Source organism: Pituophis catenifer, unplaced genomic scaffold, assembly GCF_029215685.1.
Source record: "Pituophis catenifer annectens isolate HBS135680 unplaced genomic scaffold, rPitCat1.0.hap2 SCAF_2, whole genome shotgun sequence".
In the NCBI taxonomy this organism is placed as follows: domain Eukaryota; kingdom Metazoa; phylum Chordata; class Lepidosauria; order Squamata; family Colubridae; genus Pituophis; species Pituophis catenifer.
In genome coordinates this window covers 3783501-3802020 of record NW_027256882.1, presented here as the reverse complement: position 1 = coordinate 3802020, position 18520 = coordinate 3783501, and the positions used below count along the sequence as shown (strand labels likewise).

The following is an 18520-nucleotide window of genomic DNA, read 5'->3' as shown; positions in this document are numbered from 1 at the left end:
CCTGGACAGGAAAGAGGAAGATGAAGAAAGAAATTGAGAGGGCCGTTTCCTCCTACACCGAAGCCCATCATCCCTGCCCTCTCCCTTCACCTCAGACGCGCTCCTCTTTCCCGCCCTTTCTACAATCCTGGCTCTTTGCCCCTAATCCACCAGGGGGAGCCCTCTGCTAAAAGAAGGTAACGTCATCCGCTTCCCCATTGGTCCACTGGAGGGCGAACGTCAGAGCTGCCTTTCCATAGGAGGCTGGGAAGGAAATGACATTTCCATAGGAGGCGGAGGAGGGAGAGACCCATGCCCAGCCTTCCTCCAGCTTCCACCCCGGGTCCCATGCTCCCCAGCCGCCCTCTCCATGCAGGGGGAACCGGGGCTCCCTTCCCGCCCCCTGTCTGAGGAAGAGCCGAGTGGGGGGAGGGGAGGGTCGGCCTTGCGGAGGCCCAGCAGGAGAGGAGAGAAGCCGGGCGAGGAGGAGGCAGGATTCGCACCAGGCTCCCTGTCTCCGGAGGGGGAGAGAAGCGGGGCGGCCTCTCCAGCTCCCTCCTTCCCGGCCCTGCTCGGGGGACCTTGGTCCTGCGCTGGGATAAGCCTCTTGGGGCTCCGGGGAGGTTGGGGGAAGGTCGCTCAGTGGCTGAATTCCACTTTCTAATTCTTAATATTTGTTTTTCTTCCCATCTCAGATACAGAAACTGGAAGCCATTTGTGGTCTTTGCAAGGCAAACTTTCCTCTTGGGGGAAAAAAAAGAGCCGAATATTTGGGAAAATAAAAAAATCAGAATCCCTTGCAGGGATCAGTTGTGGAGCACCAGAAATGGTCCTGTGAAGGAAAAGGCATCTGGAGACCCACCAGAGTCCTTGGAGCCATTTGCAGTTGCTCTGCAGGACAGAGAAAGGATGGAGACACAACCTTTTGGAAAGGAGGGAAGCGGAAAAGGCCCTTCAGCTGCTCAGCCTGGGAAGGGGGGGAAGCTCTGGACAAGAACTGGGCAGAAGATCCTGGAGGAGGAAACTCTCCTCCATTCAGAAGTTCAGCTCTGGACCTCCATCCAATACTTGGAGGCTGAGTGTCCCCGAGGACTTTGCAGCCGACTCCATGGCTTTTGCAGGCGATGGCTGAGACCAGAAAAGCACACCAAAGCCCAGATGCTGGACCTGGTAGTTCTGGAGCAGTTCCTGGCTCTTCTGCCCCCAGAGATGGAGAGTTGGGTGCGGGAATATGGAGCAGAGACCAGCTCCCAGGCGGTGGCTCTGGTGGAAGGCTTCCTCCTGAGCCAGGTGGAGGAGCAGAAGGAGCAAGTCGAGTTGCAGGTAAGAGTTCAATAGAGAATAGAGAATCTATTTGAATACTTCACTCCTTCTCAAACCTCTCTGACATTCATAATATTTATTTATTTTATTTATTTTATTTATTTTATTTATTTTATTTATTTTATTTATTTTATTTATTTTATTTATTTTATTTATTTTATTTATTTTATTTATTTTATTTTTATACCGCCCTTCTCCTGCGGGACTCAGGGTGGTGCACAGCCAAAATAAAACATAGCATATAAAATTTTAAAACAATTTAAAAAACAATTAAATAATTTCGGCCCAAATAATTTAAAACAACCCAATTAAAACCGAATCAATTAAAACTGAGAGGATGGGATCAAGCCAGCCCGGCTAGATGAAATAAGTGTGTTTTCAGGGCCCGATGAAAAGTCCGGAGGTCTGATATCGTGCATATCTCAGGGGGCAGGTGCTGCCACAGAGAAGGCTCTCCCCCTGCGGGTCGCCAGCCGGCACTGTCTGGCCAACGGCACCCTGAGGAGGCCCTCTCTGTGTGAGCGAACCGGCCGGTGGGAGGCTATTGGCGGCAGAAGGCGGTCTCGCAGATACCCCGGCCCTAAGCCATGGAGCGCTTTAAAGGTGGTCACCAACACCTTGAAGTGCGCCCGGAAGACCACAGGAAGCCAGTGCAGCTCGCGCAGAAGAGGTGTCATATGGGAGCACCCCGTCGCTCCCATAATCCCCCGCGCGGCTGCATTCTGGACTAACTGCAGCCTCCGGGTGCACCCCAAGGGGAGCTCCATGTAGAGAGCATTGCAGTAGTCCAGGCGGGAAGTGACGAGTGCTTGAGTGACCGTGCGTAGGGAGTCCCGATCCAGAAAGGGGCGCAACTGGCGTATCAGGCGAACCTGATAAAAAGCCCCCCTGGCCACAGCCGTCATGTGCTCTTCTAAAGACAGCCGTGCATCCAGGAGGACGCCTAAGTTGCGAGCCCTCTCCGTGGGGGCCAGTGATTTGCCCCCAATAGCCAGCGATGGCAGCAGCTGGCTATATCGGGACACCGGAAGCCACAGCCACTCAGTCTTGGAAGGGTTGAGTCGGAGCCTGTTTCTCCCCATCCAGGCCCGCACGACCTCCAGGCACTGGGACATCACTTCAAGGGCATCGCTGGGGTGGCCTGGGGTGGAGATGTACAGCTGAGTGTCATCAGCGTACTGATGGAACTCCACCCCAAAGCCACGGATGATCTCACCCAGTGGCTTTACATAAATGTTGAACAGAAGGGGCGAGAGGACCGATCCTTGTGGCACCCCACAAGGAAGGCGCCTCGGGGTTGACCGCTGCCCCCCTGTCAACACAGATTGCGACCGGTCAGAGAGGTAGGAGGAGAACCACCGCAGAACGGTGCCCCCCACTCCCAGCCCCTTCAACCGGTGCAACATGATACCATGGTCGATGGTATCAAAAGCCGCTGAGAGATCTAACAGGACCAGGATAGAGGAACAACCCCTATCCCGAACCCTCCAGAGATCATCCACCAACGCGACCAATGTCGTTTCCGTGCTGTGCCCAGGCCGGAAGCCGGACTGGAGCGGGTCCAGATACACAGCTTCATCCAGGTACTGGGGAAGCTGTCGCGCCACCACACTCTCAACAACCTTTGCAACAAAGTGAAGGTTGGAGACTGGACGATAGTTAGCCAAAACAGCTGGATCCAGAGAGGGCTTCTTGAGGAGGGGCCTCACCACTGCTTCTTTCAAAGCGGCCGGCAGGACACCCTCACTCAGAGAAGCGTTAACAATCCTCTGGAGCCAGCCTCGTGTAACCTCCCGGGAAGCCAGTACCAACCAGGAGGGACACGGGTCCAATAAACATGTGGTCACGTTCAGCCGTCCCAGGATCCTGTCCATGTCCTCGGGAGCCACAGGATCAAACTCCTCCCAGATAATACTCTCAAGACCTGCCTCAGTCATCCCGTCCAGACTTACCCAGTCAGAGGCCAGGCCTTTCCGAATCTGAACGATCTTGTCATACAGATACTGCACAAAATCCTCAGTTCGACCCTGCAAGGGATCATCCCGCGCTTCCAGATGGAAGAGGGAGCGGGTCACCCTAAACAGGGCGACTGGGCGATTATCTGATGACGTGATAAGAGCGGCAAAATAGCTAGATTTCGCCGCTTTTATCGCCACTAGGTAGGTCTTAATATGAGACCTCACCAGTGTTCGGTCGGATTCGGAGCGGCTGGTCCTCCAACTACTCTCCAGGCGTCTTTTCTGGCGCTTCATCTACCTCAGCTCCTCGGAAAACCAAGGAGCTAGGCGAATTCGGTGCCGGGTCAGAGGCCGCAAAGGCACGACGAGGTCCAAAGCCCCGGCAGCCGCACTATCCCAGGCGGCTGCCGGGGATGTGGCAATGTCCCACCTATTCCAGTAAGACATTGTTCCATTATTTTCTCATATTTCTGACATAACCACATTGATGGATATTGGGGGCTTTGAGGTTGTGTTCCGAATATAGGAATTCACTTTACGTCGTCGTATGATGTACATTAATTCTGTTTCTTCCTTCCTCCTATTGGAAGTGCTGCACTGTGGAGATCAGAGATCCTGAGGGAAAGAAGAACCCATCAAATCCTCCCCAGGAGCTATTTTTCAGGAGGATTTTTTGGAAGGATCAAAGTAAGGACACCTTAGGAGGTAACTGAAGATCCTCCGATTACCCCTCTGTCTTACCTTCGCTCTCTCTTCTTTTCTATACAATACCTCCTTCTATTTATACTTCTCCACACTAATTGCATCTATAGATAATTGCCCAGCGACCTTCTTCAGGTGAGCCTCCTTCCCCTGGGGAAGGAGGAGATTGAGGTCCACCTGAAGGGGCATGCTGAGGTATTTGTGGTTTTTCTGGAAGACAAAATCGCTCGACTTTGTTCCCAGTTGGATGCCGGCGTGGTTGCTAGTCCAGTGGAAGCCTCTGAGACAGGTTCTTGCTCTGATATCTGGGAACAGTTTGACCCTGTTACTCCTGAGGAAGTGGACAGGATCCTAGGGAGTATGGGTGGGTGCAAGCACCTGTGTTTTAGACCCATGCCCCGCCTGCCTTAGGAAAGCTTCTTGGGAGATGACAGGTGGTTGGACGTTGGCGATCATTAATGCTTCCCTACAGGAGGGGGCAGTGCCCCAGCTTTTGAAGGAGTCTGTGGTCCACCCTCTTCTTAAGCCATCCCTGGATTCCACCCTGTTGAATAATTTCCAACCTGACTCCAGTCTTCCATTTTTGGGGAAGGTGGTTGAGAAAGTGGTTGTGCAGCAGCTCCAGAGATTGTTTGAGCGTAACTTGGTGACGTTTCGACAAGGTCCCACTCGTCATTTCAGGCTGGTGCACCAAAGCTTGCATATATGTGTGTGTGAATATATATAATTTCCAACCTGTCTCCAATATTCCCATTTTGGGGAGCTGGTGCACTTATGCACTTGCCTTAGAGGCCTCTTAGGAATGGGGTGAGGTCGACAGTAGACGGTCTAAGGTTAAAGTTTGGGGGTTAGGGAAAGAAACCACAGAGTCCGGTAGTGCATTCCAGGCATTAGTGGCTCTGTTACTGAAGTCATATTTTCTGCAATCAAGTTTAGCGCAGTTTACCATAACTTTGTATCTATTGTATGCTTGTGTATTGTTGTGGTAGAAGCTGAAGGAGTCATTGACAGGTAGGACCCCTGCCAGTCAAGATTCAGGCCTGGATTTGGGACAGAATCGTCATTGGTCCCACTTTTGTATGGTATCTGGCGAGAGCGGGATGTGAGTGGCGCATCCATCCTTGCTCTACTTGACCTCTCGGTGGCTTTCGATACCATCGACCATGGTATTCTCCTGGGGCGGCTTCGCAGGATGGGAGTGGGCGGCCCTGTGCTATCCTGCCTCACTTCCTTCCTCTGCAGCCGTTCTCAGTCAATGTTGATAGGAGGGGAGAGATCTAGCCCTCTGCTACTGCTTTGTGGGGTTCCGCAGGGCTCGGTACTATCCGCTCCTGTAACATTTATATGAAACTGCTTTGTGAGATCATCTGCTAGCATGGACTGAGATATCACCAATATGATGATGATACTCAGCTGTATGACTCAGCCCGTGGTGGGTTAAGCGATGCCATGTCCTCCCTATCACGGTGCCAGGAGGCTGTTAGGAGCTGGATGGGGAGCAATGGGTTGAAACTAAAGCCTTGCAAGACAAAGTGGCTCTGGGTTTGGGGTTCGTTGGCCAAGGGAGAATTTCCACTTCTGGTCTTGGATGAGGTGACACTACCCCAAACACACTCTGTGTGTAATCTGTGGGTTCTCCTGAACTCACAACTCCTGCTCAAAGAGCAGGTGGCAGTCGTGTGCAGGACGGCCTTTGCGCAACTATGGGTTGTGCGCCAGAAACAGCCCTTCCTGGACCGACAATCCCTACTCACAGTCACTCATGCCCTAATCACTTCCCGTCTTGACTATTGCAACGTGCTCTACATGGAGCTGTCCTTGAAGAGCATGTGGAAGCTCCAGTTGGTGTAAAACGCAGCAGCCCCCATGGTTTTCTGCGGACCCTGGTGTGCACAAGTATCACCTCTCCTGCAGGATCTGCATTGGCTGCCAATTTCCTTCCTGGTGCAATTCAAGGTGCTGGTTGTCACCTTTAAGGCCCTTCATGGCTTGGGACCAGGTTATCTGAGGGATCGTCTCTTACCGGTTACATCTGCCCTACCCACCAGAGTGCGGAGGCAGGGAATGTTGCGGGTGCCATCCCCTAGAAAGACACACCTGGTGGGACCCAGAAGAAGGGCCTTCTCCATGGCAGCTCCCTCTCTCTAGATTAGAACATCATCCCCCTAGAGATGAGAATTAGAAGAAGAGATTAGAATGGCCCCCCACAGTAGCACTTCCAGAAGGCGCTGAAGGCCTGGTTCTGCCAGGCAGCCTGGGAAACCCAGAGTGGGATGGAGCCCATTAAACAGCTCCTGTGAGGTGCTTTCGCTGGGGCAAGGGGTGTGGGTGATTTTATTATTTTAATGTATTATATAATTCTTCTTTTATTAGTTTTATTATTTTAATATTGGTTGATTATTCTTTTTTGCCGCTTTGAGTCACCACGTGCGAATAGCCGGCATATAAATTGTCTAAAATAAACCAATAAAATAAATATTTTGTTAATTATTTATTTTGAAATTATTTATTCCTTACAGAGAAACAAAGAATGAAATTTTCTGGTTTCTATGACGGTGATCAAACAGCGGTTGAACCTCTAAATCAAGTAAGAAAGGGAAAAATTATTAGACTTGTATTCTCCCTTCAGGAAGTGAAGTGGGTGTGCAGAGTTCTCTCTCCTTCTATTCCCCCCCTTGTTTGGACTGGGTTATTTTTGTGTCCTTCCACAACATGGAGAGCAGAATAGCAGGTTGAAGTTGCTGTCAGCCAGTATAGCTTCTTCTGGTCCTCTTGTTCTGCTAGATACTCCTCCAAATTTGCCTTTACAAGAAGCACTTCTTTTAAAGTCCTTGAAAAATAAATGTATCACAGTGGCAGGAATTGCTAGACCACCTTTCTTTTTGTAATTTATCAGTCTCCTAAGGTACAGATTAACAGAGTTGGAAGGCACCTTGTAGGTCATCTACTCCAACGTCACTACACCATTTCTGACAAGTGGCAGTCTAGTCTAGTTTCCAGGTTGAATTTCTCCTTGTTGAATTTCCATCCATTACTCTTTGTCTGGCCTTCAGGGGCTTTGGAAAACAGCTTGACCCCACCCCCTCTCTGTGGCAGCCCCTCAAATATTGGAACACTGCTATCTTGTCTCCCCAGTCCTTCTCTTCACTAGACTAACCATGCCCAGTTCCTCAAGATCTCAAGATCTTTTTTACATCATGGCAACCAATACTGGATGCAAAGTTCCTAAGTGTGGTCTTACCAAGGCATTCTAAAGTGGAACTAACACTTCATGTGATCTTGATTCTATCCCTCTCTTAATGCAACCTATGATTCTGTTGGGTGTTTTTTGGCAACTGTAGCACACTGCTGGCTCATGTTTAAACGATTGTCCACTAGGACTCCAAGATCCCTGTTCCACTTACTACTTTTGAGCCAGGCATCACCTATTCTATGGCAGTGCATTTGGTTTTTCTTTCCTAAATGTAGCACATTACATTTCTCACTATTGAAGTTCATTTTGTTAGAAGGTCCCAATCTGTCAATCCTTCTATATCTCGAGCCTATCTTGTGCAGTGTTGATATTCCTGTCAATTTTGTCTTGTCTGCAAATTTGATGAGTTCCAATTCTATCCCCTTGTCTAAATCATTGATGATGATGAACAGATCTTATGAATCCACCTGTTCTGTTCTTTTTCCCGTGTTCAGGAGAGTCTTGTGTCCTTCGAGGAGGTGTCTGTGTATTTCTCTGAGGAGGAATGGTCTCAGCTGGATTCTGACCAAAAAGCGCTGCATTCGGAAGTCATGCTTGAAAACTATAGGAACGTGGTCTCTCTCGGTAAGAGTTTTCTTCTCCCAAATCAGAGAGATCAAGAAGACAGATTATAGTTAGTTTTTATTAAAAAATCACTAATCAGATATCATCTCCTGGGAGGGAGAAGGAAAGTATCTGGCCTTCTTGTACCCAAAGGAAGGAAATAGTCAGTGTCTCTTTGCTGAGATGCTTTTTTTAAAAAAAATTTTTTTTGATTTATATGCCGCCCTTCTACGGAGACTCAGGATGGCTGACAATGCGTTAAGCAATAGCCTTCATACTTTTGTATATTTATAGAAAGTCAGCTTATTGCCCGCACAAACTGGGTCCTCATTTAACCTACCTTAGAAAGGATGGAATGCTGAGTCAACCTTGAGCCTGGTAAGATTCAAACCTGCAGTAATTGCAGGCAGCTGTGTTAATAACAGGGTGCTTTAAACCACTGTACTACCAAGGCTCTTTTGGGGCATTCCTTATCTGTATTTTTCCATTTCTATTTGAACTTATCTGTGGAGGCTGAGAAGAATGGGGTGTGCTTTTATGTGTCCCCTGGAGTTCATGTGAGAAGAATGTGTTGTCATTTGTTCTCTGAAACCTCCCCAAATTGTGTGGGAACAGAACTTTCATGCTCGGGCCATGGAAGAGCATTCTCCCAATCCAATTCAAGGTCAAAGGCCTCATGAAATGTGACTCAGAGCATCCTAGGATACAGGTGATCTCCAAGTTATGACAGTTCACTAAGCAACCATACCAAGTTACGATCTAGCCCTCTTCCAGTCCTAAAATAACAAATGTTACAGCACCACAGCCGTCATTCACACTTACAAATGGCAGCAGAGGCGTTGCAAGAACAATCATCCTACCTGCTCCTCTACCCCACCCTGTTCAGACTTAAGTTACGAGGCCGTAGCGAGCCATCGCCTTTGCCTGCTTGGGTGCATTTGCAGAAAAAAGAGGCCTAAAGTACTGAGAGATACACAAGATCAATAGTGGGAAATCTGGCACTACTGATCTCACAGAATCTCGCACTAGAGTACTTTAGGCCTCTGTTCTCTGCCCACCAAGGCCTGCATGAGATCCAGGGCAAAATGCTTTGGAAACAAAGGGGAGGCCTCTTTGTTTTCAAAGACTTTTGCCCTGGATCTTGTGCAGTCCTCAGTTTATAGGGAACACAGGACCAAAGTACTGCAGTGTGAGATCCCGCAAGATCATTAGTGTGAGATCTTGTCCTTCTCATCTTGTGTGTTCTCACACTAAAGTTGTTTAGGCGTCTGTTTTCTGCAATCGAAAGTCTGTACTAGATCTGGCCAAAAAACCCTTGCAAGCTGATGAGACTTTGGGGCAGCAAAATAGCCATTGTTGAAGCCTCCAAACCTTTCCAATCTCAGTGCAAAGAGCGTTTACAAGCCAATGGGAGGCTTCAGGAAAGGGACTTCGCTCCAAAGTCTCATCAGTGGGATCAAGGAACGGGCCGAGCGGGAGTCAGACAGATGCGGCGGAGTACCTGCTCCAAGGTACACCGGGAAAGAAGGAGTTTTTTTCAAAATAGTTTCAGTTCTCACAGGTCTCTGCTGGAATTAACCCAGCCCAATAAATCTTATGTTTTCTCCTTATTCCTCCTTGGGTGTTTCCCCTGATTATTCCATGATTCAAAATAGACTTTGATTGAGACTTGCACATATATAGATAATTGTAAAGAAAGAGATGTTTTGTAGATATTTTCAAAGCTTTCAGGACTCATGAACATAGAAATCCTGTCTATATCACACCACTGTAAGCATGTAAACATAAAACATAAAGGAATTTTGGAAACATTCAGAAGGAAATTCACTAGACTTTGTATGGTTTGATCTTTTTCTCTAACCTTGTTACCGTTTTCATTTCTCTTTTACTTTGAAGGTAATAATGGGCAGGAGAATCAAAATTCCTGTGAACTGTTCCAAGTGATCAATGCTAAAGATGGAACGGAGAAGTTTGGAATTCGAATGGAACCAGAAACCCATGATAGAAACCAGTCAAATGATTGGAATCAGGAAAGCTCATCTTCCACCGATGCTGCGATGCAAGACTTTCTTGCCCAACAGGAGAAAATCAGGAAAAAATATATTGGGGAAAGTGTGAAGCCAATCAAAGCTAAATTACAAGTAAAAGAACACTATTTAAGCCAAAACAAAGGAGAAGATGCTATAAGAAGACACAATGGACAAAGTTACAATGGGACATTGATTCCTTCTCTTGGAAATAAGTTACTTTCATCTCAAAAAGTGATAGACACAAAAGAGAAGCCTTACAAATGTTTGGAATGTGGAACATGTTTTGGAACAAGCAGGCAACTTACTTCCCATGAAGGGATTCACACTGGGGAGAAGGTATACACATGCAGAGAGTCTGGTAAAAGATTCAGAAGACGTAGTAATCTTATTTCCCCAAAAAGGATCCAGGCAGGGAAAAAGCCATTTAAATGCATGGAGTGCAAAAAAACCTTTGCTCGAAGAAGTAGTCTTATTTCCCATAAGAGGATCCACACAGGGGAGAAGCCATATAAATTCATGGAGTGTGGAAAGACCTTTGCTCAGAGCTGTGACCTAAGAGCACATGAAAGGTTCCACACAAGGGAGAAGCCATATAAATGCTTGGAGTGTGGAAAAATCTTTGCTCAAAGAGGTAGTCTTATTCGCCATAAGAGGATCCACACAGGAGAGAAGCCACATAAATGCATGGAATGTGGAAAGATGTTTTCTCAAAAAGGTAGTCTTATTCGCCATAAGATGATCCACACAGGGGAGAAGCCATATAAATGCATGGAGTGTGGAAAAATCTTTGCTGAAAGACGTAATCTTATTCACCATAAGAGAATCCACACAGGGGAGAAGCCGAATAAATGCATGGAATGTGGAAAGATGTTTTCTCAAAGAGGTAGTCTTATTCGCCATAAGATGATCCACACAGAGGAGAAGCCATATAAATGCTTGGAGTGTGGAAAGACGTTTGGTGAAAGAAGTCATCTTATTTCCCATAAGAGGATCCACACAGGGGAGAAGCCGTATAAATGCATGGAGTGTGGAAAGACTTTTGCTCAGTGCAGTTACCTAAGAATACACAAAAGGATCCACACAGGGGAGAAGCCATATAAATGCTTGGAGTGTGGAAAAATCTTTGCTGAAAGAGGTAATCTTATTCGCCATAAGAGGATCCACACAGGGGAGAAGCCGAATAAATGCATGGAGTGTGGAAAGACGTTTGGTGAAAGAAGTCATCTTATTTCCCATAAGAGGATCCACACAGGGGAGAAGCCGTATAAATGCATGGAGTGTGGAAAGACTTTTGCTCAGTGCAGTTACCTAAGAATACACAAACGGATCCACACAGGGGAGAAGCCGTATAAATGCATGGAATGTGGAAAGACATTTGGTCGAAGAGGTGGTCTTAATTCCCATAAGAGGATCCACACAGGGGAGAAGCTGAATAAATGCATGGAATGTGGAAAGACCTTTGCTTATAGAAATGCACTTACTATCCACAACATGATCCACACAGGGGAGAAGCCATATAAATGCATGGAGTGTGGAAAAATGTTTGCTCAAAGTGGTAGTCTTTTTCGCCATAAGAGGATCCACACAGGGGAGAAGCCCCATAAATGCATGGAATGTGGAGAGGGCTTTGCTCGGAAAGGTAGTCTTAATTCTCATAAAAGGATCCACGCTCAGAAGAAACTGTATAGCAATAGTAATTCCACTTAGACTTATATAGCACTCCACAATACTTTACAGCACTCTTTGAGCAGTTTACAAAGTCAGCATATGGTCTCCAGCAATCTGGGTTCTCATTTTACCCACCTCAGAAGGATGAAAGCTGAATCAACCATGACCCCCTCAGAATCAAACTTCTGGCTGTGGGCAATTAGCCTATAGTACTGCATTCTAACCACTGAGCCACCACGTCTCTATGATTTTGATCTGTATGCATATTGTGCCTTTCTGATCCAGAGGAGACAAGGTGGAATCCAACAAAATGAAATTTAATGTGAGGAAAGTAAGCTTTTACACCTGGGCAGGAAAAACAGATTACCTGAAACCTGGCTGGAAAATAGTAACTGTGAAGGGTCCTTGGAGTTGGAATGGATGATCAATTAAGCATGAATCACCTGTGTGCGGCAGCAGCCAATAAAAGCGAATACAATCCTTGGTTGTATAAACAGAGGCATAGAATCAAAATCACATGAAGTATTACTACCACTTCATAAAGCCTTAGTAAGACCACAACCGGAATACCGTGTCCCCTTTGGGTCATCACATTACAAAAAAGATGTTGAAACTTTGGAAAAAGAGCAAAGAAGAGCAGCTAAGCTGATTAAAGGCCGGAAGACTAAAAAAAGAACGGTATTGGAACTGGGGATGGGTAGTTAGTGAAGAGAAGGACCTGGGGAGACAGGATAGCAGTGTTACAACATTTGAGGGGCTGCCACAGAGAGGGTGGGGTCCAAGGCACCTGAAGGCCAGACAAGGAATAATGGATGGAAACTTATCAAGGAGCGATTCTACCCAGAAATAAGGAGAAATTTTCTGACAGAACAATCAACCAATGGAAGAGCTTGCCTTCGGAAGTTGTGGGCGCTTCATCGCTGGCGGCTTTGAAGAAGAGATTGGACTGTCATTTGTCAGAAATGGTGTAGGGTCTCCTGCTTGGGCGGGAGGTTGGACTAGGAGAGCTCCAAGTTCCCTTCCAGCTCTATTCTGATTTTGATTTTGAATCCTCAATCCATTCTGGTGCTTTTTTGCTAAGTAGGAGGTTTTAAAAGAAAGATGAGTATCAATGGAGATTAAGGTTATCGTTTGCCCTCAACGTGATGTGTGGATGCCAAAATTTAAATGGTACATTTCAAGTAACTCCCTCTGATGAGTATTGCCACTAGAACAGAGTTGCAGGCAGAAATGCAATTAGTCCTGAATCCCTTACTATTGTTTCAGCTTTCCTTCCTTTGCTTACTATTGTCTCAGTCTGCCTTTCCACCCTGCTTCACATTACGTAACACAAGTAACAACTGAGAAAGAAAACCATAAGGAAAAGGGGGTTATAGTTATGCTGAATTAGAAAATGCAATTCATAGGCTCTTTCTCCTTATTTTGTGGTAGGGTGGATTTGATTTAAATCAAACTGATTTAAATCAGAATTTAAATCACGTTTAAATCACTAGTCAGTAAGGCTTGATTTAAATCATAGTTTTCTACATAAAGACTAATTCTTGCTGGTATAACTTTAATATGCAAGTAGATGAAGATTTTTAGAATAACAACTTTTCATATTAGCTTTTTTATCCCCAGTTTAATAGGTTAATCATTCCTATTTGGACAACTTTTCTGTTGTACTTAGGAAGGAGAAAAAGAATCATTACCTTAATAATAACAATTTAAATAGATTTATTCAACTGAAACAATAACTTTACAGCATATGTTATTTGCTTAAACAAACATCCATGTTTGTTAACTAATTTGGCTGAACAAAATATATATATTTTAAGAAATTTAGACTGTCAGCCCAGCCTACACATGAAAAACTTAAATACTGTCCTATGTAGCTCACTCGTCATCTTCATCTTCTTTTTTGTTCATAATCTGGAAAAGAAAAACAAGCTTTCCTGCTTTATCAGGTCCCAAACGATTTCTCAATTTAGAATGAATGAGTCCAAAGGAAGAGAATATTCTTTCAACGCCTGCAGAAGAAGCTACTCCTGTTAAAAGTGAAATCATTACTTGAACAGTCTCTAAATCCAAGTGCTTAAGTGACTTCCACCAGTTCACTGGTGTGACTTTCTTTAAAATATCTTCAGCAAACATATATTTCTTGAATGGTTCCCCCTTAGCTTTGAAGTTTATTATAGTTGGCATTACAGATGGATGATTGCTGGATACCCATGTCATAGCTAACTCCTCTTCCTCAGCACTTAAGTTTTAACCCTGATACTGGATATTGTCAATATTTGCCAAAAAATGAGCTGGAGACAGTACTTGTCCCATTCGTTTTTTTAATGCTTGCAATTTAATTCTGTCCATGTGTAGTTTTGTTTTTAAGTGTTCACTCAGTTCCTTCCAAATTTCAACAGCATCAGCAATAAAACAGCTATTTTTCTGTATTTTGTTTAAAGCTTCAGAGATGGGTTTCAGGATGCTCAGCATATGTTCAACATTTCTCTTAAGCCCAATGTTGAGGATTTTGGCCATGACAGTGCCATCTATTTTATCTCGATTTTCTTCACAAACTGTCATCAGAATAGGCCAGTTCTTGATATACTGCTCAAAACAGTCCACCACAGAGTTCCATCTAACATCTTGTGGGAGCGTTAGCTTGGTTCCACCCATCCTTTTCAGAGCTGCTGCAGCAAAATGATTGTTACGGAAGTATTTAGCAATTTCAAGAACATTAGTCTTTATTTCTGGAACACTTAAGTCTTTGGCTAAGAGGTGCAGCAAATGAGCAGTGCAACCATATGTTATTAGCTTTGTATTCCCTTCCTGCTCTTCTAAATTTCTTCTCATCTTGGATACATTTGCAGCATTGTCTGTGACCAAACTGCGTACTAGACATTTGAATTTTTGTTCACATGTTATTATAGCTTTTACTGCCACTTCTTGTAAGTATTCTGCTGTGTGTGCATTTCCTGACATATCAATTGTTTGTGCAAGGAAGACTTTCCCTTCTTCTGTTGTTATACAAGCACATACAATAGGATGATTGTGGACATTACTCCACCCATCAATACTTAGGTTAACAATTCTACCCTCCAGAGCTGTTGCACATTGCTCCATTTCTCTGTCATACACTTTATCCAGCAGTTTCCCTGCAACATCTGCTCTGCTGGGTGGACTGTATCCTGGTCTCAGTGACTGAACCATATTAATGAAATTTGGGTTCTCAGTCAGACAGAAAGAAGAGTTCGTTGTATAAACAAACTGGGCAATTTTTTCATCAATTAACTCTTTTTCTAATCTAGTTTTTATCACAAACTTATCTATGGTGGTTCCAGGAGGGAAGGGTTTTTTCTTTCTTTTAGGTGATAGTGGTATGTGGCTGTGGGTGTCTGATGATGATGATGCTAATGAAGCGCTATCCTGGATGGATAACTCTGAAACTGTAGAACAGGAGGATGGTGATCTTGAAGGTGGATAGTTTCCAGAATCCATGAATTCCCCTAAACAAAAAAGTCAATGCTGTTATTTTATTGTTTATACAATTTCTGCATATTGTACACAGCACTGCCCCAAAAGGAATATTTGCTTTTCTTCATAACTGTACCAAATGACAGTAACATGCAGTAATAATAAGAGCAAATAATTTTGCTCAAACATGACAGTTCAAGGCAGTCTTTAGAAATATGATTCAATAAAAATGTTTACCAACCTGAAGATCCTGCCTGTTCAAATGTGTTTCTTTGGTCATCTTCATCACAGCACTTCTCATGATGTTGCCTCATTCAGGCCACCAGGCCATGCATTTCTTTGTTGCAGTGTTTGCATTGTGCACGCATGCCTGCCTTACCAATAGGTAAAGGAACTTCATTAAAATATTGCCAAACTGGGTCTCTTTTATGGCCTGCTGCCATTATAGGTTTTTTCCTCCAAGGAAAGAATGTGATAAACCTCAGGTCATACCCACAAAAAGATCCAAAGACTTGTCTGTCTGTGGCTGTGCAGTATTGTGCTCAGAAAGTTTCACTTTCATTTTGTACTGTTTGCCCCTTCCTCCTCACACTTAGTTTCACTTTCTTCTTGTGCAGATCTATTCCACTCCAAACAATCAGAAAAATATTGTTTCTATTCTATTCACTGAACTTCTTGAAACTTAGCACTGATTCTGTTTTCATAGGTTTGTAGAACAATAGGATTAAGGTCTTTTTCTCAACTCTGTTCATGTTATAATATTTTTGCTGTGAAGAAGAGGCATGTGATCTCTGCTGAGTCAAATTCAGAACTTTGAGAACTGCAAAAGTAAACCAAGCATCTGTGATAATATCTTGTAGGCAGAGAAACTGCCCAATAATCTTACAAAAACCTCTGGAAAAGCATGACATTGTGAACGGATTAATGGAATTTATTTACCAAAAAAATTAAACATATACAGCCTTATTCTACATAATTAAAAAACTAATCTTTATTTCATGATGGAATAAACTTTGGATGGTAATATATTTTCCTCAAAAACCATTTTATTTAAAAAAATCCGATTTAAATCAAAAAAATCCGATTTAAATAAAAAAAACTGATTTTTTTTTATTTTTTTTAAAAAATCATTGATTTTTATCCACCTTGTTTTGTTCTGATCTTTCCTTGCCTTCCCTCGTGTTGCCCATCTCTGGACTCACAGAATCTTATCAATACCTTTTTTAAAGTGAAGTCTCCAGAACTGGACACAGTATTCCAAATGGAGTCTCACTAAAGCCCTACGTAGAGGGATAGGAGCTCCTTTTTGCTGAGGGTGATACATCTGGTGATGCATCTCAGAATTTTGTTTGCCTTCCCAGCTGCCTGGCCACACTGCTTACTTATGTTGCAGTTATCCTTGTTTCAGTGCCATGGCAACTACTTTCACAGAGTTGTGTAAAAGAAGGGAAGAGAAAGCAGTGGTAGGGATATGTGGATGCGTATTAAGTTCCCATAGGTAGGCAGCCTGCTGGCCAACCCAGGCAGTCCCTGATTTACAATAATTCATTAAGTAACCGTTTGAAGTTCCAATGGCAATAAATGATGGCTCTGACCTCCTCCCTCCCTCCCAAATTAGGCCTACTCCAGGATATGAGAATGAAAACCACTCTGGTGTGCTAACATTGCAAAGGATCAATCAAGAAGGAAGATCTTTGGAAATCAATGGGGACCAAAATAAGATGAAATTAAGAACTACTTCAAAAAACTACTTCAGTCCTTCCTGATGAAAAACGCAGAAATGCGAATGGGAAGTTTCTCTGGGATGTCCAGATACCAAAAATAATCCAGCCTGCCAAGAAAGGAGAAAATGTGTAGCTCATGGTTGAAATGAGGGGTCCTTGGTGGTCTCTGAGCTTGATTGTGTTGTTGCAAACCTTTCATTAGCCAAACGAGGGAAGATCATCACTGCACCAACCAACCTCAGAGGGCACCGAGGACCCCTCAATCCAACCTCCATCCACTGTGTCAAATTAATCACTGTGTCAACCAGGATGAATGCAGAAGCAAGGAACCTTTTTCGGTCAAAACCTCTTAGGATGTGATGGAATAATGACAGATGTCAATGTAGACTGCATGCAGAAAGCTTTAGGGTGAACCATTTGCCTTTCAAGCAAGAGGCCAGAATGAAGAGAAGCTGAAACATGCGTGAGCAAAAGATATTTTTCAAGCATTAGGGCCATTTTTTTTTTATGGTATGTCGTAACATCTTGTTTTGCATTTGCTTTTCTTTTTCTTTTTCTCTTTTCATTTATGGTCTAATGATATATGCCTGCATTCAATTCTCCAAGGAGTAACTATAATAAACTTAAGCAACAGATGGGGACAGACCTGGCGAAAGGGGAAAATTTGCAGCTTTTTTTTATTATTATTTTTATTTATTTATTTTTAATTTGATTTATATGCCGCCCTTCTCCGGAGACTCAGGGCGGCTTACAATGCATTAAGCAACAGCCTTCATACTTTTGTATATTTTTATACAAAGTCAGCTTATTGCCCCCACATTGTCCTCGGAACAATGGAAGTCTGAGCCAATCTTCAGCGTGGTGGGATTTGAACTTGCAGTAATTGCAGGCAGCTGATGATAATAACGTTAACAACACTGCTTTAGTCTCCTGAGCCACAAGAGCATGTATTGAATTAAAGAAATAAAAAAGAAATAAATTAAAATCATTTCCCTGATTCTGGCTTTCCTGCCTGTGTCCCATCTGCCTCCTCTTCAGGCGGGAGTTCCCAACAACCGCAAGACACAAGCTGTCTTTCCCAGAGAGACTCCTGGTCCTCCTCTTCTGACCGCCCGGCTGTTTCTGACAGGATTTGGACCCTTTTAAGGCCTCCCACAATCTCTGCAGAGCCTTCAGGGCGGCTGTTCTTGAGGGAAGCGATTTTAAATCCTCCAGAGAGATTTTTCTCCAGCTCCACAGAGGGTTCCTGGACAGGAAGGAAAGGAAGATGGAGAAAGGAATTGACAGGGGCCTTTCTCCAATTCCCAAGCCCATCATCCCTGCCCTCTCCCTTCCCCTCACACGCGCTCCTCTTTCCCGCCCTTTCTACAATCCTGGCACTTCGCCCCTAATCCACCAGGTGGAGCCCTCTGCTAAGAGAAGGTAACGTCATGCCCTTCCCCATTGGTCCAGCGGAGGGCGAACGTCACAGCTGCCTTTCCATAGGAGGGTGGGAAGGAAATGACATCACAAATGCTTGCCGCTCTAGGACGCCGCACTCGCTCTCCTTAACCCCTGGGGCTGCACAGGAGGCGGAGAGGCTGCGGGAGAGTCTGGCGGGGGGAGATCCAGACGTTCCCCGGGTGAGTTGGGGGCTCTTCCCGAGCAAAGGGAGGCGGAGGAGGGAGAGACCCGCGCCCAGCCTTCCTCCGGCTTCCACCCCGGGTCCCATGCTCCCCAGCCACCCTCTCCATGCAGGGGGATCCTTCCCGCCCCCTGTCTGAGGAAGAGCCGAGTGGGGGGAGGGGAGGGTCGGCCTTGCGGAGGCCCAGCAGGAGGGGAGAGAAGCCGGGCGAGGAGGAGGCAGGATTCGCACCAGGCTCCCTGTCTCCGGAGGGGAGAGAAGCG

At 45.1% G+C, this 18520-nt stretch overlaps 1 protein-coding gene across 1 annotated transcript; it reads left to right on the top strand.

Moving 5' to 3' along the window:
* Window positions 1-661: 661 nt before the first annotated feature.
* LOC139311672 (zinc finger protein 665-like) lies at window positions 662-15187 on the top strand. The gene is made up of 5 exons (XM_070936148.1): window positions 662-1302; window positions 3851-3965; window positions 6482-6549; window positions 7650-7779; window positions 9655-15187. The coding sequence occupies exons 1-5, from the start codon at window positions 889-891 to the stop codon at window positions 11493-11495; spliced, it is 2568 nt and encodes an 855-aa protein (XP_070792249.1). The 5' UTR covers window positions 662-888; the 3' UTR covers window positions 11496-15187.
* The last annotated feature ends 3333 nt before the right edge of the window (window positions 15188-18520 follow it).

Coding starts and splice junctions, on each gene's coding strand:
- LOC139311672 (XM_070936148.1), top strand. CDS start 889: ATGGAGACACAACCTTTTGGAAAGGAGGGAAGCGGAAAAGGCCCTTCA. Junction 3,966..6,481: donor AAGTAAGGACACCTTAGGAG/GTAACTGAAGAT, acceptor TATTCCTTACAG/AGAAACAAAGAATGAAATTT. Junction 6,550..7,649: donor CGGTTGAACCTCTAAATCAA/GTAAGAAAGGGA, acceptor TCCCGTGTTCAG/GAGAGTCTTGTGTCCTTCGA.